Raw genomic sequence first — 26006 nt, forward strand, 5'->3', positions numbered from 1 at the left:
AGTACTTTGCTGATCATGAATTACACATACAAATATACCATGCCTTTATATTTCCATTTCCTTTTTGAGAGGTTTTGGTATTGCTGGGTGCTGGGATACAGGATCCCCAACACTTTAGGCTACTTTGTACATTGTTGTTTAAAAATAGGGCCCAGCTACAAATAAAAAAAACCACCACGCTAAGGGGATCAACTTGCAATACCATATTTTACATCAGTTAGGCTGATGAAAACCACATTTTTCAATTGTCTATTTATATGGCCTCTCTATATCTCACTGTAGTATCTCACCAAGGACTGATATTTATATATAAACTCAAAATTATCAGTTTTCTATGGACTTCCTTTTCAGTACTCAACAGAAACAAAAGTTTCGGGCATTATTCAGAAATAAGTTTAATATTATAAACTGGTTCACATGTAACTGGTTGAAGCCAGACGCTACCTCGTCTAAGAAAATATGGCCTCCATGTGTACCTTTTAGAACAGCATAGGAATCAAAAGTTTTCCCACAAACTCTAGCTATATAAACCGCTGTCAATTTACCTCACACTGCTGACTGCGAAGTACAAGGCACCGTGCATGGGCAATTTCCTTTTCACATTCTCTATAGTAGAAATATTCTTTACAGTGACTTGAGGACAAGGTTTTTTATTCTTTAAATATTGCTGAATCCTATGCAAAGCCCCATTATTTTTAGCTTGTTACTTAATTTTCGTAACTTAACTTACACAGATGCAAATGATTTAAACTACTGATGTATTGCAATACCTCCATCTACATGGAAAGTCTCCTCGTAACTAATAAATTAACATTTGGCATACAGATGGTCTTCCATGAGACCCAGACATTGCAAAGCAAACTTCTGCAAAGATGGTGAAATAAATTTTATAGGAATACCTGGTAGGGCAGCTGGCATATAGCAGACAATTTCTACCATAAAACCCATTTTGTTAGGGTTATGTCTCCACTATAAGAAGTTCATTTCTGGGTTACCAGTCTCATCTATAAGACATTTTTATTTACTTTCATCAACTTCCAGAATAATACATAAGCAGACATTTAAACAGTCTGGGCCAGTTTTTCAGAGTTAGGCACACTCCGCTACATTTGCCGATATTTGGGCCCACCAAATCTATGAGTGCAAAGAGTCAATATGTTTGCACAAATCCAGGAGATGGCCATCCCTTCATTTATACCAGTTTTAATCCCATGTAACTCCATTGACTTCAGGCAAGTTACTTCTAATTTACATGCCTGTAAATGCGAGGAGAGTTGCATGCCCAATTTTAGAGGTCATAAAATAAGTGTACACAAATGTATGTGCATCTAATTTGAAAATCTGATCCCATAATTACAACATACTTTTCAGCATTGCTGGTTGAGACATCCTTTGCATATATAAATCTCAAAAGCTGCTTTGATTAAAAAAATAATTTGGCAAGCAATGATATTGTCATGTAATGTAGTGGTGAAGCTATTGTATAGCAAGATCCTGCAACACTTACCCAGCCCTATTAGAGTCAATGAAATCAATCACAAGAGTAATAATAATGAACACTAATCACATTATTCACTTCTTTTTAAGATGTTTTGGTAGCTGCAGATGAAAGTTTGTACATAAATGTGAAGTAACCAATAATATGCCCATTTTGTAGACAGAGGAAATGAGGCATGGAAAGGACTAGGCTCAGATTTTCCAAAGTGCCCACTAATGTTGGGTATTTCAATTTTTAGATTTTTCTTTTGTAGATGTACTGAGCACCTACAATACTCTCTAGTACTTTCATATGGAGTCTCACAGGTTTCCATCATATCCTTCCTTTTGTTCGGCAAGTATACGAGCCTGTTGCAAGCATGGGTGGTTGTGCCTTCAGTTCAGGATGACTTCCACCTTTATGTTTCTATTTCTTCTAACTCAGATGGTTCAGCTGAGTGCTTTTCTTAGTGTCTGGTAGGCTCTCAAGTAAATGAGCCCTAAATCATTAGGGGTTTATAGATCGAAGCAAAATAACAACTTCCCCTAGGTGCAAATAAGTTTTCAAGTGTTGGTCATAAGGACTGGTGTCTGTATGACACACTGCTTGGTTAGAGGGCATCCTCATTCTGCTCTAGCTCCATCTTCCACACAGTCTCATAGCACAGCCTCACAGAGAGCACACTTTGTTCATGCTTCTTTCATTTCATGACAACAGCAGCAAGTTCAATGTAACAAACTCAACTCACCAAGCACAACCAGGCAAAAAGCATGCATGGGCACAACTGCCACCTGAACATCCAGAGCAGCCAAGGATGTAATAACATCCCATAAATTGCAACAAATGGCAGATCCTCCTACTTTTCCCAAACTCTGCTCAAAGTCAGGGTGCAGATTTATATAACAGCCAATTCTTTCCCCTTTCCCAGCTGATCAACACAACTGCAGCCTCATCTGGATGGAGCCTCAGCTAACTAGCTTCCATGGATTTTGGGTCATTCATTCCAGCGCACTAGCAGGTCAGATGACATGGAGACATAGAATTGGCTGTTGTCAGTGAGTAGACCACATCTCCTCACTCATCTTCCTAACAGAGGAGGCAATGAACCAGAACTCTGCCTCATCCTCCAAGAAAAAGCCCAGATACACTCACTCACTCTGACATTATCAGAATTTTACTCTGCTCTTATTTCAATATCCCTGTTAGTGTGAGGGATCGCAGGCCTCCAAACCCACGCCTGCGGTTCCCCAGGCAGCTAAACTCCCGCTAAGCTGCACGGCCACATGGTCACGCAGCTGCCTATTAAGCACCACACAGGCCCTCAGGGCTACGTCGGGGAGATATGCCTTTCCCCCAGCACAGACCTGCCTCAGTGCCCCCCCGGCCCCAACCCAGCCCGAACCTGCCGTAGCCGGGGGACAGGCAACCCTCTGTCCCAGCCCTGATCCCCTCATCCCCGGCTCCACCACAGAGCTTGCACCTGCAGCTGGAGCCCTCCCCCCGCAACTCTCTGCCCCAGCCTTGAGCCCTCTCCCACATTGGGCCTGATCTTGCTCCCTTTAAAGGCAATGGCTAGACTTCTATCAAGGCAGGAGTAGGCCCATCATAAGGAAGATTACTGTTCTTCTAAGGCCATGTCTACAACACTAACAAGCTTACAGTGGCACAGCTGTACCGATACAGCTATGCTGCTGTAAGAGCGCTCGTGTAGCCACGTTTTGCCAATGGGTAAGAGCTCTCCTGTTGACATAATAAAACTAGATCAATGAGCAGTGATAGCTATGTTGGTGGGAGAGCGACTCCCACACACATAGCACGATGCGCACGAGCGCTTATGCCGGCAAAACATATGTTGGTCTGTGTGATTTTTTTTCACAACCCTGAGTGACAAAAGTTTTGATGACATAGGGGCTAGTGTAGACATGGCCTAAGGTATGTTTCTTTCTTATTACATTTAAACACAAAGCAAATACATAAGTACTAAATGTTGCAATAGTGTAACAATGTTAGCAGTGTTATTAGCTACTTTAAAACTATACAGGAAAATGCACCTTGAGTGACGGCTCGCAACCAACAAAGCTTTTACATTCATGTGTGTCTCTTCATTGTTTTTAGTACTCGTTTAGCGGTTTGAAAATAGCATTTACTACTAGTTTGGTGCTTTTTCATTGTGTAAACAGACTGCCCCCATTCTTTCCAGCTTCCTAAGTCTGGCAAAAAAATCTCACAAAGATTGTCTGTTAAAATTTCATGGGGGGAGTTGGTGGGGTAATAGATTTCAAAATAGGATATTTAAGTTCACTTATAACCACTCTTTCTTGGCTTGGAGAAGTCTTGTTTACACTGTAACTCCTTCTCTTCATGCTGCTTTTGTGTAAATGTAATAGAAGAAACAGTTTCCTTTTTAACAAGATGTTAAAATGAAGGGAAAACAACATAAAATTAAATATAACACCTTTGAAAAATCAAGTGCTAACTAGGTTTACATTTTTTTATTCTGTTTGTAAAATGAACATTGTAGTTGTCTGTTTGGATTATATGCTAACACAGATCTCTCATGCATATGTGCAGTTCTGCCTATGTTGCACAAAGAGCTACTGTTTACAGAGTAGTCTTACAATGCTGCTTATTTTCACACTAGATTTCCTTTTAAGAGCTCCATAGCTGGATTTTAAAAAGAGAGACATGACATGAAAAACAAGTTTATTCAACATAAAATCATATAAACATTGTGAATGACCACATACACAGAGAAATACATAAACAAAAATAAACAAATCCTAAGCAACCATTACACATGGATCACCAAGGCACGACCATCAGCAAAACAACAAGGAGCCCGGTGGCACCTTAAAGACTAACAGATTTATTTGGACATAAGCTTTCGTGGGTAAAACGCCACTTCTTCAGATGCATGGAGTGAAAATTACAGATGCAGGCATTATATAATGACACATGAAGGGAAGGGAGTTACCTCACAAGTGGAGAACCAGTGTTGACAGGGACAATTTAATCAGGGTGGATGTAGTCCACTCCCAATAATAGATGAGGAGGTGTCAATTCAAGGAGAGGCAAAGCTGCTTTTGTAATGAGCCAGCCACTCCCAGTCCAAATTAATGGTGTTAAATTTGCAAATTAATTTTAGTTCTGCTGTTTCTCTTTGAAGTCTGTTTCTGAAGTTTTTTTGTTCAAGTATGGCTACTTTCAAATCTGTTACAGAATGTCCAGGAAGATTGAAGTGTTCTCCTACCATCACCAAGTTCACCCAAAACACTGTTAACACACCAGAGTCAGCAGAAAAGTGTCCAGATTACAAGTCAATTTATAAAAGGTGTAGTCAATCTGCAGGAAGGTGACACTCAGTGCCCAGAATAGCACATCACATCCCTCTCCGCCACCGCTGTCATTGTGAAATTTTAAAACAGCCAGTTTGGCCTGACCAGTAAGAAACCAGGAAACAGGCCCTACATGCGTGCTGTATCTCACTCCAAGAATAAACTGGGGAAAACCATTTCCAAACTGCTAACAAGCTGTTGAAAAACTTCTAAAAGAGGCTTCTCCTGCAGCTCACAGGGGCTAGAGTAATGAAGTCAACTAGAGAACTTTCTCCCATCAGCTTAGAGCATCTGCACTAGCCGTGCTACAGCAGTGGCCACTGTTAACTCTGGCTACACTACAGAAGTCACCAGGCACTGAAGAGGCCATTGTAGAATGGAGGCAAGTCCAGACTCTCTGAGCAACCAGGTGCTAGTGGAAACAAGTGAGAGTCAAAACCCATCTTCCCAGGATGACTGAGAGAAAGAGAGAAGGGGCACCCAGGCCAGGGGCACAGAGCAGAGCAGCTGCTGAACAGACTGAAGACAAAAAGCCAACACCCCGCTGGCCAGCTCGATGAGCCCCTGGTTCCCCTCATCTAAAGGAAAGAACAGCAAAACAGGGCACAACCAGTGGTAACTGTTCCAAAAAAGAAAATGGTTGATGTACCTCTGAATCCGGTCCAGGAGCCCTGGGGGAGGTTCCAGATACACCAGCTGGTGTCACAACATTGAGGCCACAAGGTTGCTGGCAACCAAAAACCATCCCCAAAAAGAAAGGCCTGGAAGAAGCCATCATTATTTCTACAGGCAGTTCTGCTCCTTCTTATCAGCCCTCTCCCAGTTCTTTAACATATAATGTTCAGATCTCCCTCCCCGCCCACCAAAAAAACCCCAAAACCCCTACACTTCACTCCTACAAGTGCCTCAGTGCAATTGCTGGGGCAGTAATGGTAGACCGCTGCACTCCCAAGACCCCGGTAAGATTGAATTGCTCTTAGCCCAATTGATTCAGACAGAAGATGCTTGTTCATATACTGACACACAAGTGGAAAGTGCCCACATGTCACCCTTAGATGTGATAAAATCTGAGACGTCATAGGCAATGACTGACAGACAAACTGGAAAAGCACCCAATACCACTGGCACAGAGAGGCTGGTCAGTCAGCTTCTAAGGCCAGGGCTTATGTCAGCAAGGAGTACATCACTAATGGGTGTGGGAAAAAACACAGCCCCTGAGAGACATAAGTTTTGTCAGCGTAAGTAGAGCCTTCCGCGGATACACAAATGTGTGTCTGCATCTGATCCACCATCCACAAAAATTATCTGCGGAAATCCGCGGATTTGCAGGACTCTATGTGGGGGCTGGACTGAGGCTCCGAGCTGCCCCCCTCCCCAGCCGGGTCAGTGAGAGGTGTGCTGGCAGCTGTGGCGGGCCTGAGCAGCCCTGGCCCGTGTCCCTGCCCTCCACCCCCCCCCCCGCCCAATATCCCTACCCCCCAGGCCATCCACCTAGTCCCCTCGCCCCCCAGCCCAGGGCAGGTGGAGGGATCCAGGCTCACCTCAGCTGCCAGCGCAGCTCTCCCCAACCTGGCTCTGGCCAGGGGGTGATTCAGAGCCACAGCCAGGCCATGATAAAAGCCAGGCGGGCAGCTGTGGGGAGCTGCGGTGGACCCTCCACCTTCCCTGGGCGTGAGGCCCAAGCAGCCCCTGGCCCATGTCCCTGCCCTCAAAGCCCCTTGCCTAGGGCAGGTGGAGGATCTGCCCCGCGGTTCATCACAGCTTGCCCACCTGCTCTCCTGCAGATTTGCAGAACTCTAAGCATAAACAGTAGTGTGCACAAAGCTATGTTGGTGGGAGAGCTTCTCCTGCCGACATAGCTACCGCTGCTCATGGAGGAGGTTTTATTATGTCGACAGGCGAGTTCTCTCCCATCAGCATAACACGGCTACACAAGTGATCTTACAGCAGCACAGCTGCATCTGTACAGCTCTGCCGCTATACTCTTGCTAGTGTAGACCCGGCCTTAGGAGGTGCAAGAATGGCTCCAGGCATACAAGATCCCAGAGAGAGGGCACCCCTGAGAGACATCTCATCTAAGACCTCCATTAATCTTTAAAACACTAAAAACATTATGGTATGAGTAAAAAAAAAAAAAAAATGAAGTACACATTTTAAAAAGAAAGCCATGGTCAGCTCTATCAAAAGCTCTCCCCTAGTCCACTGAAATAAACCCCAAATCCAGATTAAAAAACTGGTTGAATCATTATTTAAAAACACAGCAGATAGGGATATGTTTGATCAAGGTACATCAAAGGGTCCAGATAGTCCCTCAGATGATTTGCTAGGCCCTGTATATAACATTATAATCTGAACAGAGAAGGGAAGTAGGTCTCTGGTTTCATACATCACAAAGGTCCCTTTGCTGGAGCAGCAGGGCGATTATTGCCTGGCAGCAACTGAGGGGTTGCTCCTTCTCCTAGACATAATCCAACACCACCAGTGGATTGGCAGAGTGGCGGGGGGGAGGAGAAATCAGAACCAATAAGATACCAGAAACGTTTATAAAATTCAGAAGGCAGACCATCGATACCTGGGGCCTGTCTTGCAGAACTCCTTTAAGAAGGGAAGGGCATCCAGATGCTGCTTCTCCCTGCCACTCAGATGGGGTGACTCCTTGTGCAGCTCATCCATCATCAGCATTTCAGGCAAGTACAGAGCTCTGTAAAAGGAAACTGTTACTTTCCTGGTCCTGGTAGAATCAGCCATCAGATGACCACCAGGCAGCCAGAGACAGTGAATCTGCTGGCAGTCCCTAGTCTCTCTCTTCAAACTGAAACAAAAAACAAAACAAAAACAACCCTCACGGGACCATCAGTGTCACACATCTGGATGAAATGGGTTCAATCCACAGCTCCCTGCACCTTCTTCTCCATCAAGCAACTCAGAAACTGGTCTTCTCAGTAAGAGACTGGTGCATCTGTGCCACATTCCCCACATCAAGGCTGTCACGAAGATCCATGAAGGTCCATTCCAAGGCACTCACTGCATGATATACAGACTGCAGCAGCCTGAGTGTTCTGCTGGCAGAACAACTAGATTTGGACCTTCCCGACATCCCACCACTGTCTCAGGGACTCAAACAAGGACTTTTTCTCCCGACAATACTCCCAGAACATACCAAATGCCTGGTGGAAATTCAGGTCTAGCAACAGTTTGGCATTAAAGCCTCAGTAGGAAGCACAGGAAGAGAGAGGGAGACACATGCTAACAGAAACACAACAATGGTGAGAAAAGTGTGTGGGAGACATGGAAGACTGAACAAATATATTCACACTGGATTTCACAGTGTAAAAATGAAGTAGCCTTTGGCCAGCAGTACTGCCTAACAATGGAGTGAGAGCACCTCCAGACATCACTATCCCAAAAGTCTGCAGGAAACAGTGCAGTTCCCTGGCTGACTTTGCATGTGGCTCTTCATGATTTCTGTCTAAAACCCAGTCTACAGTACAGCACAATAATACTCTCAGGATCACAGCAAAGTAAGGCCTGGAGAAGCATCTGCAGAAAGGAGACATGGCCGCCCAGAGTATGAGCACAGACAGTAAAAAAAAAAATTAAAAACAGCACCACCAATACATGCCTCCACCTGGAGGAGTCCGCCCTGAACCATTAGGATAGCCTAATTTTGGCACTTAATTGATCTTCGACTACTAGTGGTAGATATACCCAATGGCCTGTGATGGGATGTTAGATGGGGTGGGATCTGAGTTACTACAGAGAATGCTTTCCTGGGTGTCTGGCTGGTGAGTCTTGCCCACATGCTCAGGGTTTAGCTGATTGCCGTATTTGGGGTCGGGAAGGAATTTTTCCCCAGGGCAGATTGGCAGAGGCCCTGGGGTTTTTTTGCCTTCCTCTGCAGCGTGGGGCACGGATCACTTGCTGGAGGATTCTCTGCACCTTGAAGTCTTTAAACCACGATTTGAGGACTTCAGCAGCTCAGACATAAGTTAGGGGTTTGTTACAGGAGTTGGTGGGTGAGATTCCGTGGGCTGAGTTGTGCAGATGGTCAGAATAGATGATCATAATGGTCCCTTCTGACCTTAAAGTCTATGATTCTATGATCTCCTTCAGAGAAAAGCTGCATCCTCGGGAGAAAAGAACAGCTATCCCACACTGGAGCCATGGCTTGAGAAACATTCCCCTTCCCATTCCTTCAATAAGTCCCCCTGGTGATCAGGAACTGAATGTGTCTCTCACAAAAAAACAACACTGGCCCGTTTTTGTCTGAGAAATTCAAAAAGTTGCACCCTCCTATGACCAACCCAGCATGTATTAATATTCAGAGAGCCAAGGCTGAGTAGCACCATAGAAGGAGGAAGAATGATTGTTCCAGGAAGTGGGCAGAAAGACAGAAGGATAATGGAATTGGGCAGAAAGGAGAAAATGAAATAAAGCTAGGAAAATAATTTGTGTTTTAAAATATGCTAGCTGGCCACTAGGAGAGCCTTGGGTTGACCACAACTACTGAAATCATGTTAAAACACAACTATTTTCCTAGTCTAGAGATGCCCCAAGAGTCGCAGGAGAGGACAAGGCTAGGGCCCTGATGCAGCAAAGCATATAAGCATAAGTGATCCCACGGACATCTGAAAAGCCGACGAGTCATGTGAGCAAATAAACTCTCCAACAGATGGGTTGCTTTTCCTTTCCGCAAAAGAATTTGTTTTATTTGTTTGGGTTTATTTATTTAGTTGGCTGATTTGTGGGGTTGTTTTGGTTTTTGCTGTTATTTGTTTTTAAAATGGGAAATTTTGTACCTTCCCAGCTGTTTTTTCATTTTAGATGAGATCGTGATTGTCAAATATACTTTTTCAACAAAAAAAACTGGAAATGTGGTTGTCTTATGTATGCAGGTGGGGTCCAACCCAACTAAACTAAACATTATTCACACTGGCTCTTGCCCAGAAGTTTCCCCAAGATATTTAAGGTTGGGTTTCTTTGGTTTCTAAGCTCACAACAACAACAACAAAATCACACCCTGGGCTTTCATCTCTGGATGAGCTGTTAGGGTTTTCCCTAAAGGACCTTCTATCCACCTGGCAATTCCCTGGACCAGAGAGAATCTCACTGCTTTTTTATGCTCATCATTATAAGCACATGGTGTGGATGAGAGGTTGTCCAAGTAGAACAGTTCTGCACATCCGAGCAAGCTCTAGACCATGAAGACATTTGTTTTTTTAAAATACTGAGCATGATTTTTTCATTTTAAAGAGGTATTCTTTAGTAATGGGATATTTTAGTAGAAAGTGGAAGATCTGGTTAGTTCGTAGTTTGCAAGATGGATTTTTAATACGATCTTTGCGTCTCCCATCTCTCAGGGCAGGTCAGGAAACTACCCGCACCTCACCATAAACTAAAATAGCTTCAGGGTTTCTCTAACTTACACTCAGCTGCCAACAGCCCTAAGGGACAATGCCAGATCTGTAGAAAGACAGCAGTATTCTTGCCGTCGCCCCTTTCCCCTGGACACGTAATCAGTATACCCCCTGTGTTGCGGACTGCGAGTAGTCTACTCGTCACACCCATTGTCGAACACAGTCCTTAGCTCAGCTACTGGATCACAGAAAAAAAAAAAAACTGTCACACTTCTATACCACAGAAGCCCAGACAGACTTTGAAACCTCACTGGAGCAAATCATTCTCCATTGGAGTCATGTTTTTTTCAAGCCAGCTGGAAAATTAACCTCAATGATTCCATATATGAGGACAAGTATTTTTGCAAAAATATTTAGTGTTTTTTTGTGACCAACTCTACTTAAACGCTTCCATACACATCTGTTTATTACACCTTTTAGAATTTGTTTGCCGGCATGTGATGCAAATAACTTCTGCTGAGACTTGCCTAGTTTAGCAAATAAGGTTGGATCATCCTATCTCAGCCACTGGCTTAACCAGTCAACAGTTCAAGGCAGTATTTTTTTTTTAAACCAGCGAGAAGGTCAATACCTTAAACATATTTTAGGAAACAAGAGCCGGTCTCAGCCAAATAGACTGTGTGACAATGGAGTCTGTAATAAACATCTATGTACATGGCTTCGCATACTGGGCAGTACTACAGAAAAATGAAATTAGATACTGCAATTTTGTTTGTCATAATTGCCTCCCATTCTCTCATCCTACAGGAAAATTCCTTACTTTTAGCTAAGACTCTGCCTAGAAGGAAGAAGAGAGGTAAGGGGACAACTGTCAATTGGATACAGACTAACATGTCTACTCCTCTGATAGCCGTCTATTGTGCTGAGCCTTGAAGATGAAGACAAGAAGCTTGCACTTAACGCAGAAGGCAAGCGGAAGCTAGCAAGAGAATTTGAAAAGGGGAATGATATGGTCTGAGCAGTAGAGGAAAAGGATAATCTTTGTGGCAGCATTTTGAGTAGATTGTGGAGCGGAGGTTTGGACGAGCAAAGAAACTCGAAGCGGTAAAAAGCCTATGTCTATGAGGTCATGCTATACTCATAGTATCTTGACAAAGTTGCTAGAAACCAGTCTGTAAATGCCATCTAAGCTCTGGAGGATGGAAGAGCAATGCAGGAGGCTAGAACCAGGAAGACAGAGCCTTTGTTAACTGGTGTCAACCACAGATTTTGTTCTGGGCTACTTGACCCAAGGGTTCCTCTTGTCCTTCATAATGTCAAAGGAACCCTGCTGCCAAACTGTCAGAGGTCTTAAAAAAACCAAAAGGGGAGGGGGGGGAAGAGGAGGAGGAATGAAAAACTTAATTATATTGAAAGTAATTCCTCACCAACCCAGAGCAGGCCCAAGAAGAGGGAAAAGTTCAAAAGTGTTAAGAACAAAGAATGTTTGCATAGAGAAGAACAAGGGAAGGGTACACAGTACTGCAGGGCAACTGTCCAGGGTGGGCTGTCAAGCCCTTTGCTTCTAATGTAGGCAATACCTAGTCAGTGGACCTCACAGCGGGTTGTCTTCTCCTCATATTCTCAAGACAAATTGCCATACATCCACTCATGCAGCTGCCACCAGTGATGAACGAAATACTGTAACACATGTTTCTAGTTTAATACTCTCAGAACTCCATCATCGGACCACAGCCACAACACCATAGAAACATTTGCTAAGGCAATAACCAACCCTCCCACCCCTGTAAATGAAAACACCCACTCATAGGTTCAAATCTTTGAAAAAACACATCAATTCATTTAAGAGCAAGAGCAGTCCAAAAACCTTTATTTACTTTGCATCACCCAGATTTGCAGCAAGTAAATGAAAATAAACAACAAATCACATACAACGCACAGATAAAACCTCTCCAGCACATCATCAACGATCTACAACCTATCCTGGAAAACGATCCCTCACTGTCACAGACCTTGGGAGGCAGGCCAGTCCTCGCTTACAGACAGCCCCCCAACCTGAAGCAAATACTCACCAGCAACTACACACCACATCACAGAAACAACTAACCCAAGAACCAATCCCTGTAACAAACTCTGTTGCCTACTCTGTTCCCATATCTACTCCAGCGACACCATCAGAGGACCCAACCACATGAGCCATACCATCAGGGGCTCATTCACCTGCACATCTACTAATGTGATATATGCCATCATGTGCCAGCAATGCCCCTCTGCCATGTACACTGGCCTAACCAGACAGTCTCTATGTAAAAGAATAAACGGACACAAATCAGACATCAGGAATGGTAACATACAAAAGCCAGTAGAAGAACACTTCAATCTCCCTGGACATTCAGTAACAGATTTAAAAGTAGTCATCCTTCAACAAAAAAAAAACTGCAAAAACAGACTTCAAAGAGAAACTGCAGAGCTACAATTCATTTGAAAATTTAACACCATTAATGTGGGCTGAATAGGGATTGGGCGTGGCTGGCTCACTACAAAAGCAATTTTCCCTCTCTTGGTATTGACACCTCCTCATCAATTATTGGGAGTGGACCACACCCACCCTGACTGAATTGGCCTTGTCAACACTGGTTCTCCACTTGTGAGGTAACTCCCTTCTCTTCATGTGTCAGTATATTTATGTCTGCATCTGTAATTTTCACTCCATGCATCTGAAGAAGTGGGTTTTTTATCCATGAAAGCTTATGTCCAAATAAATCTGTTAGTGTTTAAGGTGCCACGAGATTCCTAGTTGTTGTTTTTAAACAAATCACACTGATCTCTTAATAAAATAGCGCTCTGCTTGGGGTCAGAATTGAGCTGTTTTGACTGTGGAAGGAAGAAGATGTGATGCAGGCTTTGTGAATGATTCATCAATGAATCTGCAATTTATAAGAATCTCGTGCAAGTCTGTCACGTTGATTTAAAACGGTTTCATTTTATTAGACCAGACCAGCAGCACAATGTACAAGTCAAAATCTGTCAATGAAGTTAGCGCAGATGGGAAAAGCTCATCGTTGTTTGTTTTGTTTAATTTAAAACCTACAGTAGTTCCCTTTGTTTCTCTCCCTAGACTAGACAGCATGTGGCCTGTGAGCCACACAGATAGGATGTGATAAAGCTTTGTGCCATATCTGATTGATGACTACACTAGTAAATTCTATGAAGGCCACTCCTCAATTCCCAGTTTGCAGCTGGTCTTGATAAGAAATGCCTAGGCAATTTAACCACGTATGCTAATTGCTAGTAACAATACAAATTATATTCTCCCTCATCACTTCTTCCATTCCCCTTTTATAACAATGACATTACCATGATAAGGGAGCATAACTCAAACACCTGTAAATCGCTCTAGCATCTGTAATTCATCTCTTAAAAATGTAAACCAACTAGGTAGAGAGACTTTTTATTGGACAAACAAATCATTCCTAACACTCAAGTTTAGAGGCCTAAAATGCAGGTGCGCACCTTGATCGTCCTAATGCTTAATATTATTTGTTAGTTTAACAAGAACGTGTCCCATTAAGTAGCTTTTAGTTTCCCCTTTTTTCCATGAAGATAACATGCAATTATGAATAGTCTATTAAAGATCACAGTAGTAGTTTAGTTACTATGGATGTATGAAATACACCAAGTTTCTGAACTCTTATTTTAGATGAACTGTAAGGAACCTACTCCTTAGCAGTGGCTACCAGCAGAGGATGTATTAAATGAACCAGAAGATTGGTCAGCCAATCAAGTGGAATGACACCAAGTTCTTGTATTCTATAAATGTTTAGATATGATTAGGAAAGGGATAGAGACTTCAGGGATTCACAACCATGATACGATGACAGTTCCCTAATGAATAATGTATACTTAGTACAGCTCACCACAATTACCTCACATACACAAATGCTGCATTTTACCAGCTGAGGGATAAAATACCCAATCTCTGAGACATCAGCAACAGTACAGATTGAAGTGAAAGCACCTGTGCACTGATTTCTGATGGTTATTACTGATGAATGATGGGATTTTTTTCGTTCAGTATTTAGTGCTTATAAAGCCTTTGGCCCAAGTGCAGAAATTATCTGTATCTGCCCTGGAGCAAAAAAGCCATCCCCATCAGTTCTAAAACATGTCCTGACAAAGATATGTCCAAGGAGACAGCCCGTCAGAAAACAGAAATCCCAGAATTGTCTCAGAACTTATAATTAAACAAGTGGTGCACTGTTTTTTATAATTATTCCTTTTTACTTTTTAAAAAATGAGATTAACTTTTATTATTTATGCAAGAGTTTTGTTTTGTTTTTTAACATCAGTTTCTAATCATTTTTGTCAGTTATACTGGCAAACACACTGTCTACTCCCAAGGTGCTTGTATTTTTGACAGCAAAGCCGTTATAAAGGAAAGCCAAAAGCAATCCTTTACAGTAACATTTCCCCCTATTTATCTTGATAGACACAGCAGCAAAATGTGCAACAGAGGGCTTGTCTACACTTGAAATGCTACAGCTGCACTGCTGTAGTGTTTCAGCGTAGACACTCCCATCGGTGCAGGTAATCCACCTGCCTAAGAGGTGGTAGCTAGGTCAATGGAAGAATTCTTCCGTCAACCTAGGGCTGTCTACAGTGAGGGTTAGGTTGGCTTCATTACACTACTCAGGGGAGTGGATTTTTCACAGCCCTGAACAACATAGTTAGACATTGATCAGTCTGCCCCACAGCCTAGTATAATCTCCAGGGCCACTTCCACAATGAGTGGAGTGCCATTAACTCACATTGACTTCAATGGGAATTGAGGATGCTCAGCAGCTTGCAGGATCAGACCTTACTGCATCATGCATGCTTTGAACCACATTCTGCCCTTGATGGCACAGCTGTGCTTACACCACCTTTTGACTTTATTTCTGATTATTTCCCACCCTATTCCTGTAAGCATCCCTGAAAGAAACAAACATAAGTAAGGCCACTTTCACAGTCACTCATGCCATCCCATTAACCCAGCCAAAGGTAGAATGTGACCCACTTCCAGGTAGAAAAATAAGTGTTTACATTATTTTTCTCTTTGATTACCTTGTTCTTACCTGGTAAATATGCATTTAAGTTTTTACAGTTGCCTTCCCACAAGAAATCTAAATGCCAGATCTCAGTGACTTTTCTAAGAGTCAGGCTATGTCTACACTTGCAGAGTTTTTGCACTGTCAGTTTCACCAGTGATAGTGAACCAGTGAAAGAAAAGCACTGGTTTGTGTACTCACTTACTTCAACAGGCATCAGAGAGTGTTTACATTTGTAGCACTTCCATCGCAGATGAGAGCAGTGCACTGAGGGCAGCTATCCCACAGTGCAGCTCTCTCTAGTTTGACAATGGGTCTTGTGGGAAGGGGGCAATGGTGTGATCGCGGGGCATCCTGGGTCCCTGCACAGCCTCCTCTCCCCAAACACTGATCAGCTCCAGCAGTTCAGCATGGGTCCAAGCAGGGGATCGTTTGCTCCACAGAGCAGGCATTGTCTCCTGGCCAGATGATCAGTGAGCATTTGCCAAGAAAACAGGAAGGGGAGTTTCAAAGTTCCCGGGGCTTTCCTGGGGAAAGGGTGGATGTCTGTTTACCTGGCGTCAGAGCAGCAGAGCTGCTGGCGAGAGTGGTCATCTAGGCACTTTGGGATATCCTGCGGAGGCTAAAAGCTGTGTAAACAGGAAGAACATGTCTTCACTTGCACATCACCGCAAAAGCATCACCAGTAAGAGCTGTATGCCTCTCGTGGAGGTGGTTTTCTTTTTGAGGTGAAACTTCTGAGTTTCAGGTAATTTCCATTAGGTCTAAAATCTGGATTTCATTGAAAAACTTAAGAACATTGCCTACAGAAGTATATGAACCTAGATACCTGTCCATTTCTGTGTTCGCAGTGAATAATCAACAGACGCAGTGAATAATCAATAGACACAGTGATAACTAGGTGGAAACACAAAAATATATCCACAGACAGTCAGGAGTCCTGTAACTGATTGGTCTAGATGGAAAAAATGCATCAATCTTTTGAAGAGGCTGCCAATAAAAGGGTTTTAGAGTGCACAAAATAGGCACAAAAACATAAACTAAATGTGCCCAATCATTTGGAAGAAAAAGTAGGCCATCTCCACCCCTTCCACTTATCAGGATAGATTATCTTTTTAGATCAATATAAAAACACACCTCTTCACCACACACCTTTTCTAAAATAAAGGAAACAGCTTTGATCAGCGTGGTTAACCAAGTGGATGCCTGGTTAACCATACTCCCCTTGACAGAGGCATTTGAAATGAACGTTTTAGATAAATGCCTGAAACTAAGCCAGTACCTCTCCATACACTGCTAAGGAGCACTGAAGTGACAACTCTTTGCACTAGGGCAGAGCTTCTCAAACTGTGGTCCGAGCTCCATTCAGGTGGTCTGCAGATAGTTCCCTCTAAGATGCATGCTTGGGCGGCCGCAGACGAAAGAATGAAGGGCCACGCACCTAATTAGTGGAGCCGCGCAGACATGGCTCCACTAATTAGGTGCCTAGACCCTGGAGAAGACGCACATGTAAGGTGAGGTGGTGGCCTTGGGGGGAATAGGAGGTGACAGAGGGCAATGGGGGGGAAGAGGGAATGGGGGGAATTTGGGACATGCAGGGCTGCGGCGGCCAGAGAAAGAGGCGACTTTCCCCAGCTCCAGGGCTACAGCTGCCAGGGAGAGATGGCCCTCCTTCTCAGCTTCAGCTCAGGGGCTGCTGCGGCAGGGGATAGAGGGCACATCCATCGCATAAGAAAGGTAAGACTACTAATATTAAAATATGAGTTTTGTGCTTTTATTTGTAGAACAAAAAAACATTATTATTAAGGGTATTTTATAGAGAGCTTTTATCCAAAAAGCTTTACAATAGTTAGCTAATGGTACAAACAACATTTGGAAAGATTATTAAGTGGTCCGCCGAGCAATTTTCAAGTGGTCTGTGAAAAAAAAAGTTTGAGAACCACTACACTAGGGCATTCTGTTTCAGGGAAGCTTTGATGAGTAGCAATGACAAGATGATTCACATTCTAACCTTAGAGTTGATTTTCCTTACACCACTGAAAAGGAACAACAAACAGAATAATCTCCTGAAGACGCAACCACAATGTACTTATTTCCTACAGCCATAAACATCCTTTCCCACCTTTAACTTACCCTAAACTCATAGATGATAAGTTTAGAATACCATCTAAATTCTGCTCTTATACCAAACTGCACTCAATGGGATTGTGCAGGTGTACTACAGTACAGAATCTGGCTCCTTTTGCTTTCAGTGATAGTTTCTTAAATATAAATAAATAAGATCTCTCTCTTTTAAAAGGTCAGAAATTCTCCTGAATTTGGAGAAGCCTTGGAGACCATTTTATTATCTTGCTTGCCTTCCCATGGCTCCACCTAAAGCTTTGGTGGAACCCTTGGCAGGTACATACTTTACGGAAAAGGTCCCTCCAAAGCATAAGTTCAGCATCTTCTGTCTATAAAGTCCCCCACTAGTTCCTTTTGATAAAGCACGTCAAAAGTACATGGATGGCTAGGCAGATTAAATAGAACTTCAGTATTTATGTTCACAACGAAACAAAAAAATACTTCAGTCCAAAACCTGTAAGGTTTTAAAACACTATCAATGACCGGTCTATTGAAGCTCCTGTGTTCCGTGCATTTGTTGGTGACCGCTAGCCCCTCCTTTCAAGAGATTATGATAGACAGGCTATTTGGAACAGCTCTGACCCAGGTGATCTTCCCAAACCCTAGCATCCAAGATTCTATTGGAGAGCTCGTAATACCCACATAATTCTTATACTGTTGCCTAGAGATTTTTCTTTGACAGAACACCAAACAATGGCTGACTGATGGGAAATAAGTGCTCATTATTCCATGTACAGGACTGCCATTAAAATCCAGTGTGTTTTCACAAAAATAGAGCAGAGCGTACTCTCCTTTTCTTTTCAGAATCCATTTTAAGATTTTCCTGGCTATTTCTGGTAATCCTGTTGCCATGGTAACACAACTCAGCCATCACCCACTCTACCTAGTGTCCAATGCACCAGATCTCCTATTCCATTGCCATTTTCTTCCAAAAGACAAGATAACTTGTTTACAAAAGCAAGGTATTTGTGCAGCTTTTTCCTGGGAGATGACCAGGAGGCAGAGGAGATGGCTGAGGAATACCCAGTAGAGGAGAGATGGGCGAAGTACTCTTCTTCCATTGCTAAAGTATCCCAACCAAACTACCAGCTGCCAAACCAGCTGATATCTTTCCCCCATCTGCCATGCCTACGCAGACCTGACATAGAAAAATTAACCTCATATTTCCCTAGACACCCCTTCCAGCATCTCAGAGAAAGTTATTGCACTTTGCTGCCAACAGCAGTACCTCCACTGTACCGCAAGGCTGTGTGTGGGAGGGGAGGGGTAATCCATTTGTGAAAAATATCATAAACGGTAGAGTTGATCCATGTTGTCAGAATATAGTTTTCTCCCATGGAGCAAAACAAAGAGTGCTATCAACAGAAATCTTCAGAGGATGTGAGGTTGGAATGACCACAACTTTACAACACAGTGTTTTTTGAAGGGATCCCTCTGCATTTGGGGTCTGCTTCATTATTTTATCATTCTGATCTTGCTTGATACCATCACTCATGGTCCAAGCATGAAAAACTAACTAACTAAAAATCTATTAAGTGTGAGGAATAAACACTGATGAAACAAATGGGAGAGACTGGAAAAGCTGAAGTCTCTTCCATCCCTAACATCCATGGAAAGGAAAGATGGTGATTCTTCTCTGAGTCACATGTATATTCCTCCATACTACCCTCCCGCTCCAGGCAGGTGAATCCCTTCCTTTCTTACAATCAATTGCAGTCTTTGAACTCTGTACACAAACTAGAGAATGTGCTCTATTTCCAAACATCTCTCTCTGTTGCCTCACTACTCATTTTGCAACGGGCTAAATCTTGGGTACATTTCACCTATCTCCAAGCAGAACCGACAAAGTAAAAATTGAATTTAAAAAAAAAAATCCCAGTGGAAGAAATCAAAATACGTCGCTGTGAACTGAACATCTTTCTACCAATCACACGGCTGCTTTTCAGTTTTAACCTCTCCGTTAAACAGGAAATACAAAGGAGGGGGTAACATATTGGTGAAGCCAGTGGGGATAGGTCTGGAAAGATGGTTCTTTTTGCCTTCGCCCTTACTGACTCCGGGACTGTAACATGATGCAATTCCCCTCCCCCGCTTCCGTGCTGAAACGGGTTGAAATGGCAAAATCGGGGTGGATTGTCCCAGAAGGTGGGGGGAAATAATGAAACCCTCTGCCGTGCAAAGCAGCAGCCTCTCGGAGTTGGGGCAGCCCCTCAGACAGGCTGGTGCCTTGCACTGGAGATTGGAGTCACAAGGATCACAACCAGATGGCATAATCTGGGAAGAGCTCAACCCGGATTGTTGCTCTTTCAAACCCTACGCAAGGGTTGCATCATGTAACAGCGCCGGAGTCGGGGGGGGGGGGGGGAACCCAACCACCAGAGATCTTGCAAGAGGGGAAAACAGTAACTGACTGAATGCTACCGCCCGATGCTCTCGCTCCATCACCGCTTTTTCCATGTGCTTCTCCCAGCCAAAACAGAGAGGGACTTTTTTTGTCTCTGGGCTAGGTGCTTCCCAAAGGACTTCCAGCTCCGGGCTGTTCGCAGGGGCTGCCTAGGGGATCAGAGCCTGGCCAGAGAAAGCCCCGTTCTGGTTTCAGAGCCCCCTCGGCCGAGCCCAGCGGCCCGTTTCTGCCTTGGCATTGGGGCTGGCTGGGGGAGCTCTGCAAACAGGGAGCCGGGAAAGGGAAAGCAGCGGAGCGAGAGTGGAAGCAGCAAAGAGACATTTCCTACCTCGAGCCTTGTCTTGCAGCAATTCTCCGCGCAAAGCCGGGCGCCTGCCCACCCCGAGACCCAGCGCAACAATGGGGAGAGGGCGGGCAGGGAGCCGCGGCTCCACTCCAGGCCGAGGGGGAAGGAGGAGGCAGCTGCCGCGAGCGAGCCCCACACGCCCGGGGAGTATCATTCACACATGCCAGAGCCGGCCCAGACTGGCGGCGCCGCCGCCCAATCAGCCGGCAGCGCTGGCAGGAGGCGGAGCCAGGCAGAACAAAGGCGGGAGGGGGAGAGCCCCGGACCCCGGCCTCGGGGCAGGGAGCGCGGAGCCGAGCTGCTCTCTGGGGCCTGCGCCCCGAAAGGATATAGCGGCGTGGGGCGCTACGGCATCCTCTGGGTGAATGCTCCCTGGGGACAGGCAAGGAGGTACCCTGGGGAAGAGGGTCTCGAGCACCATCCAGAGGACTAGGGGGTTGCAAGAGGGGCCAGCATTTAGGGGACTAGGGGGTTGCAAGAGGGGGCCAGCACCATTCAGGGGACTAAGGGGTTGCAGAAGGGATGAGGTGCCAGCAAGGGAGGTGCCAGTTCTTGGAGCCCAGGAAGGGTCATGTGAGCTCTAAGGCTGGGGCCAAGCGGAGATGAGAGGGGGTGCGGGGGGGCATAGAAGGGGGCTGCTCGATGCTATGGATTCTACCTGGGAACAAGCAAGTGCTGGGGGGGGGGGGAATGTATGGTGAAGGGAGGTAGTCTCCTGGTGGGGAAACAGGAGGAGAGGCTGAGGTTGGAGTTGCAAGCCTGCTCCTTGGGAGGAGTGAAGGGATACAGTCTCCTCCAGAACCCTGACTCTTATTAAACGACACTTCTACCTGCATTTTATCCTGAGTCCTATATCAACTCAATACGGGATGCTCGTTACCCTGTATTTCAGCATTAATTTCATGCAGCAATACAGATGTCTGGCTGCTTACCATGAATAAAATATGGTAAGTGACATTCCTTCCACATGAGCTTTGTACTGTAATCATTGTAGCGCACAGGCAGTTGACCTCTATTTTACCAGTTATCAAGGGGCCAGTGTAAGCCCCACAATCCGTCTCTTAGCCCTGTGCTGTCAGTGGACAGGCTCATGGTGCCTGGAGATGCTACAGGCAGAAAGCCTGCACATAGGGAGGATGGATGCCAAGACAGAAACATCCTGCTGTTCAGGTCAAGTGGAACCCGCCTCCTCCAGACTTTCATCCTTCTGCTCTAGTCCAACAGCATTTTCCCTAATCCTACCAAGGGATGTGATCAACTGGGATAAAGCAATCCAGAAGTCTGAGCCTGGCTATATTGAAAGTTATACCTGGTTAAACCAAACCTTTGATTTTAAAACCCGTTTGGTTAAAATGGTGCACAATCTTGTGCATACACTTTTAAATCAGTTTATACCCAGTTTATATTGATTTAGCTTAGGTCAGTACAGGTTAGACAAACACCTACTGGGAATGGTCTAGGTATAGTTGGTTCTGCCTAGGTGAAGGGGCTGGACTAGATGACCTCTCGAGGTCCCTTCCAACCTTACATTTCTATAATACAAATCATATTTAAATAAGATTAATGATGCAAGTTAAGATGAGTAAATATAATTTAAACCAGGTGTAAATTAAATGAAAACTGTCCATAGAGAATTTTGGACTGATTTAGCTACTTTGGTTTTTAAACATATTTGAAGTTAAAATGGTGCACATTGGAATATAGACAAGGCAATAGACAGGCACTGATTACTATCAGTTTTGATATGTTTGAATGTTCCAATTGTTTTAAAAAGAACATTAATTTGCATGTACACCTAAACTTTACACACCTTTGCCCAGGAACTCCTTAAATTATAATATTATTATATCTTTGGGGCAGGGCTTGTGTTTGTACAGCACCTAACACAATAGGGACCCGGTTCCTGTCTGGGGCTGCTAAGTGCTACTGAATACAAATCAATAATGATAGGGAAGGACAGAGGTGCTCATCTCCCTGTCTTGCCCATGCCAAGATGGGAGGTAAGACAACAAGATCTACAGCATCCTGGGGGCAAACAGTGGTGAGGACCTCCAGCTTCTTCCTGGAGATAAGATGTGGGTGTGGAAGCGGGAGACATCCTTTGTGAAGACAAATTTAGCTACAAATTATTCTTAGGGATGTAAAAAGAAAAGGAGGACTTGTGGCACCTTAGAGACTAACCAATTTATTTGAGCATGAGCTTTCATGAGCTACAGCTCACTTCATCGGATGCATACCGTGGAAACAGTTTTCCACGGTATGCATCCGATGAAGTGAGCTGTAGCTTGTTTCCACAGTATGCATCCGATGAAGTGAGCTGTAGCTCACGAAAGCTCATGCTCAGATAAATTGGTTAGTCTCTAAGGTGCCACAAGTACTCCTTTTCTTTTTGCGAATACAGACTAACATGGCTGTTACTCTGAAACCTGTCTTAGGGATGTGCCATGCTTGAAGTTTGGAGACTCCAATGGTCTTTTTTGTTGTTGTTGCTCTTGCAGTTTTTGGTTCCCGTATCTATGTTTTAAAATATATTGCCAGAAAAAAAGTTTGCTGGTTACAAACTTTTAAGAATTGCTTTCTCATGGCTGAGTGACATTACGCATAACTTATGTGGCTCAGTTTTGTAGTCAATATTTGTGGATGTTAACTCTTCGCCTTTAATTTTTATTTGCTTACTACAAAAGTGGAGCATATGTCACCCTTAGATGAGTTACATTGATTTCTGAATCCCACTTGTAGCAATTTTTGTTTATCTTTTGGTAAGTTCTCTCTTTTCACACTATGAAAACTGATAACATTGCATTGGAGTGTCTTTATAAGGAGCATCTCCACTGAGAGGGATCTCTCTTATTTCTCTTCTGTATCTCATGAAATATAAAATTGTTTACGAGTCCAGGGGCCATCAATTTCTTCAACCAAATATGCAATCCATTATGTTAACCCGTTGTTGGCAAAAATATTGCTGGGGTGTGCCAATGCCATGTTTGGGAGTTTTACATTTTAAAATGTGATTGGAGGTGGGGGCAGTCCACTGTGGTAGCTACAATATGGAATCACCCAGGCAAGTGGGGCAAGGTGGCTGGCTATGCTCTCCTCACCACTAGTGAGCTGTGAGGAGCCGGAAGGGAAAATAGGGCAGAAGTAGGGACATCTGGACCTTAGGCCTGTGGATGTGCAGCCAATTCCCACGGAGGTTCATAGCTAGGCTTGGTCATGAGGCTAATCTGAGTTGGACTTGGCATGGCAAGAGGGGCATGCTCTGGGACCAGCTGATACCCCTCGTACATGCTTTGTACACCTGGGTAAAAATTATTTGGATTTTTTTAGTGGGTGGACTTCATAGAGGACTTAGAGATTTAGGGCAGATCATGAACCTTTCTCTGGGGGTAACTGTACGCTGGTTTGAAATGCTGCAGGGAAGGGTAGTGTGGGGAGCTGCCTGGCCTTCTCAGATTGACAAGGCTAAAAGATGAGTGAAGCACCTGGATGGGGAGAATTGGTAATCACACTCACCCTAATTCATTAATTAATGTGAGAGAAAGGGGTCTAGCAAAGCAGGACATGTTAGAAAATATCAAAGAAAGAATGCTCAAGTGGTTGGGACTTGTACACCATAAGGAAAATGGGAGACATGCTAAGCAAGCATTGAATTGGGTACCTGAGGAAGGAAAGAGAAAGTGAGGAAGGCCAAGGAAGAACTGGCAGAAGACCATGACAAAGGATATTGAATGCACTGACATAATTTGGGAAGAAGTACCACAAATAGCAAGTGACCCTAATCAGTGAAGGATTAATTAATTAGATTTTACTTATATTTTAGCACTGCTGATGCATCAGGCCTTGTAGTCCCTCCAGTGCTGGAGCCAGTGAATGACAGAATAACAGTCAGGCTATAAACAAGGCATGTCAGATATATAATAATTCAAATATATGCACCAAAATTTGCAATAGCCAACAGAGAAAGAGATACATTTTAAGAACAGGAGCAGCTTTGTATGGGCAATGGTGGGCATCAAGAACACACCACAGAAGCTGCTCTCCATGCCCTCTGGAAGAGTACCAGTTCTGTTGCCAAATATGCAGTGGAATTTCGATGTCTGGCCACAGACACCCACGGGAATGAGGCTGTGCAGTGACACCACTTTAGGCAGGGGCTCAACGACTCTATCAAAGATGAACCAGTACGGGTGGAATCTCCATCTAGCCTGGGAACTTTAATTGATTTTTGCATCCAGATTGACGATTGACTAATGGAGAAAGCCCAAGAAAAGCATGCCACTCACTCCCCAGTGTCCAGAACTCTTCTGCCTCCCATGGTCTCAGTTGTCCTATACCAATGCAAGTCAACTGAGTCCAGCCCCACCTCTCCACCAACTAAAAGAAATATCATCAGGCACTGGAGTTGTGCCAGTATTGGGGGCTGCAGCAGAATGCCCGCCAAGTGCCCATGCACCCTGGGTCAGTCTCATGGAGTTCATTCACCATTTGTGCAAATTCTCATGGTTGTGTCTGGGGAATCGGCCCTGGTCCAGTCTAACATCCCTTGTGTCATTCACTCACCCTGTGGCCTCTCTGTCTCTGACTTGGGGTTCTCTCTTTTTTTGTGACTCAGCCCTCGGGCTAGGTCACTCTATAGTCCCCACTGTGACGTTACACTCCATATTCTTTGTGGAAATATGCTTATGGTATGGATATGGCATAACTGAGATATACTTTATGCCAGATGGCTCATGTAAGATATCATTGGAAAAGTTATGATTTACTGAATGTGATTATCCAATTTGTATGTATCATTTCTGTATCTGAAGTTAGGAATATTGACCATGTATCCATATTTCAAATGTGCTACTTTGGGTTTCACCCACAACTAGCCCTTTAGGTAAAATAATGAAAAGGCCAGACAGATCTGATGGCCCATTAGGAAAGACAATGTACTGTGAAAGAGCTTAGTCTTCCTGTGAATGCTCCAGACAGTCTGTGAGTAATGGCTACTACAACCCCACAGAGACATGGGTCAGAGTTACCTGGTACTGGACCCCTGCCCTCCTTGGAATGCCAGTGTTTTTCCCTGGAAGACAAAGGGTTCCTGCCATACACAAAAGATATATAAGGCAAGGGAGTGACATCATCATGATTCTTCTCTGCCTCCCCGCCCAAAGAGACATTAAGAAATACCTGAAAGGAAGAACTGAACTGAGGGGAGAAGAGTTGAGCCCAGGCTGGAAGATTGTCTAGCCTATGACTAATAACACCTGAAGATTCAAGCTGCAGGCCAATACAGCTGACTTTCAAGAATCTCTGTAAGCTGCCTGAAACAATTTTTAGGGTGAGAAATTACTATTTGTAGCCAATTTCTTTGGTGAATCAAGCTTAGTTTGTGTGTTTTGTTTTATTTGCTTAATAATCTGCTTTGTTCTGTTTGCTATCCCTTTAACCACCTAAAATCTGCCTTTTATAGTAAATAAATTTGGTTGGTTTATTATTAAACCCAGTTTGTGCAATTTCTAATGGTGGGGGCAAGGAGGCATGCATATCTCTCTTCACATTGAGGAAGAGAGTGAATTTTTATGAACTTGCGCTGGGCAGATTTTTCTATACAGTGCAAGACAATATACCTTTGGCTCTGTACTTCAAAGGAGGTAGGCACCTGAGTGTTGGGGAAAGTCCCTTAAACTGAGTCTTCCCAGAGCTGATTTCAGTGTCTGTGTCTTTCTGCAGTGGGGTATGGCCCTGCCTGTGTGTGTGTGTGCTGGAGGAGGCTTAAGAGCCTGGCTCAGCAAGACAGGTAAACGGGGGCCCATGCTGACAGAACAGGGGGGCTCAGTTGTATCTCAGCACATCAAGTGGCACCTTGAAAGGGGGCAACCCGTCACAAC

At 44.2% G+C, this 26006-nt stretch overlaps 1 protein-coding gene and 1 long non-coding RNA gene across 5 annotated transcripts in view; one reads left to right on the plus strand and one right to left on the minus strand.

Annotated features, from left to right (window-relative positions):
• AFAP1 (actin filament associated protein 1) overlaps positions 1-20291 on the minus strand; it is a 160637-nt gene extending 140346 nt beyond the window's left edge. The window contains exon 1 of one of the 4 annotated variants that reach the window (XM_048848958.2): positions 20113-20291. In XM_048848958.2, the coding sequence (XP_048704915.2) occupies positions 20113-20284 (172 nt within the window). In that variant the 5' untranslated portion in view covers positions 20285-20291. The remainder of the gene's footprint in view (positions 1-20112) is intronic. The other 3 variants (XM_048848955.2, XM_048848959.2, XM_048848957.2) reach the window with 3 other exon arrangements.
• A 526-nt stretch (positions 20292-20817) lies between these two features.
• LOC142071947 (uncharacterized) lies at positions 20818-25617 on the plus strand. Its single transcript, XR_012668209.1, has 2 exons — positions 20818-21077; positions 23951-25617. It is a non-coding gene; the product is annotated as an uncharacterized LOC142071947 (long non-coding RNA).
• Positions 25618-26006: the final 389 nt, after the last annotated feature.

This window comes from Caretta caretta, chromosome 4, assembly GCF_965140235.1.
Source record: "Caretta caretta isolate rCarCar2 chromosome 4, rCarCar1.hap1, whole genome shotgun sequence".
NCBI classification, from domain to species: domain Eukaryota; kingdom Metazoa; phylum Chordata; order Testudines; family Cheloniidae; genus Caretta; species Caretta caretta.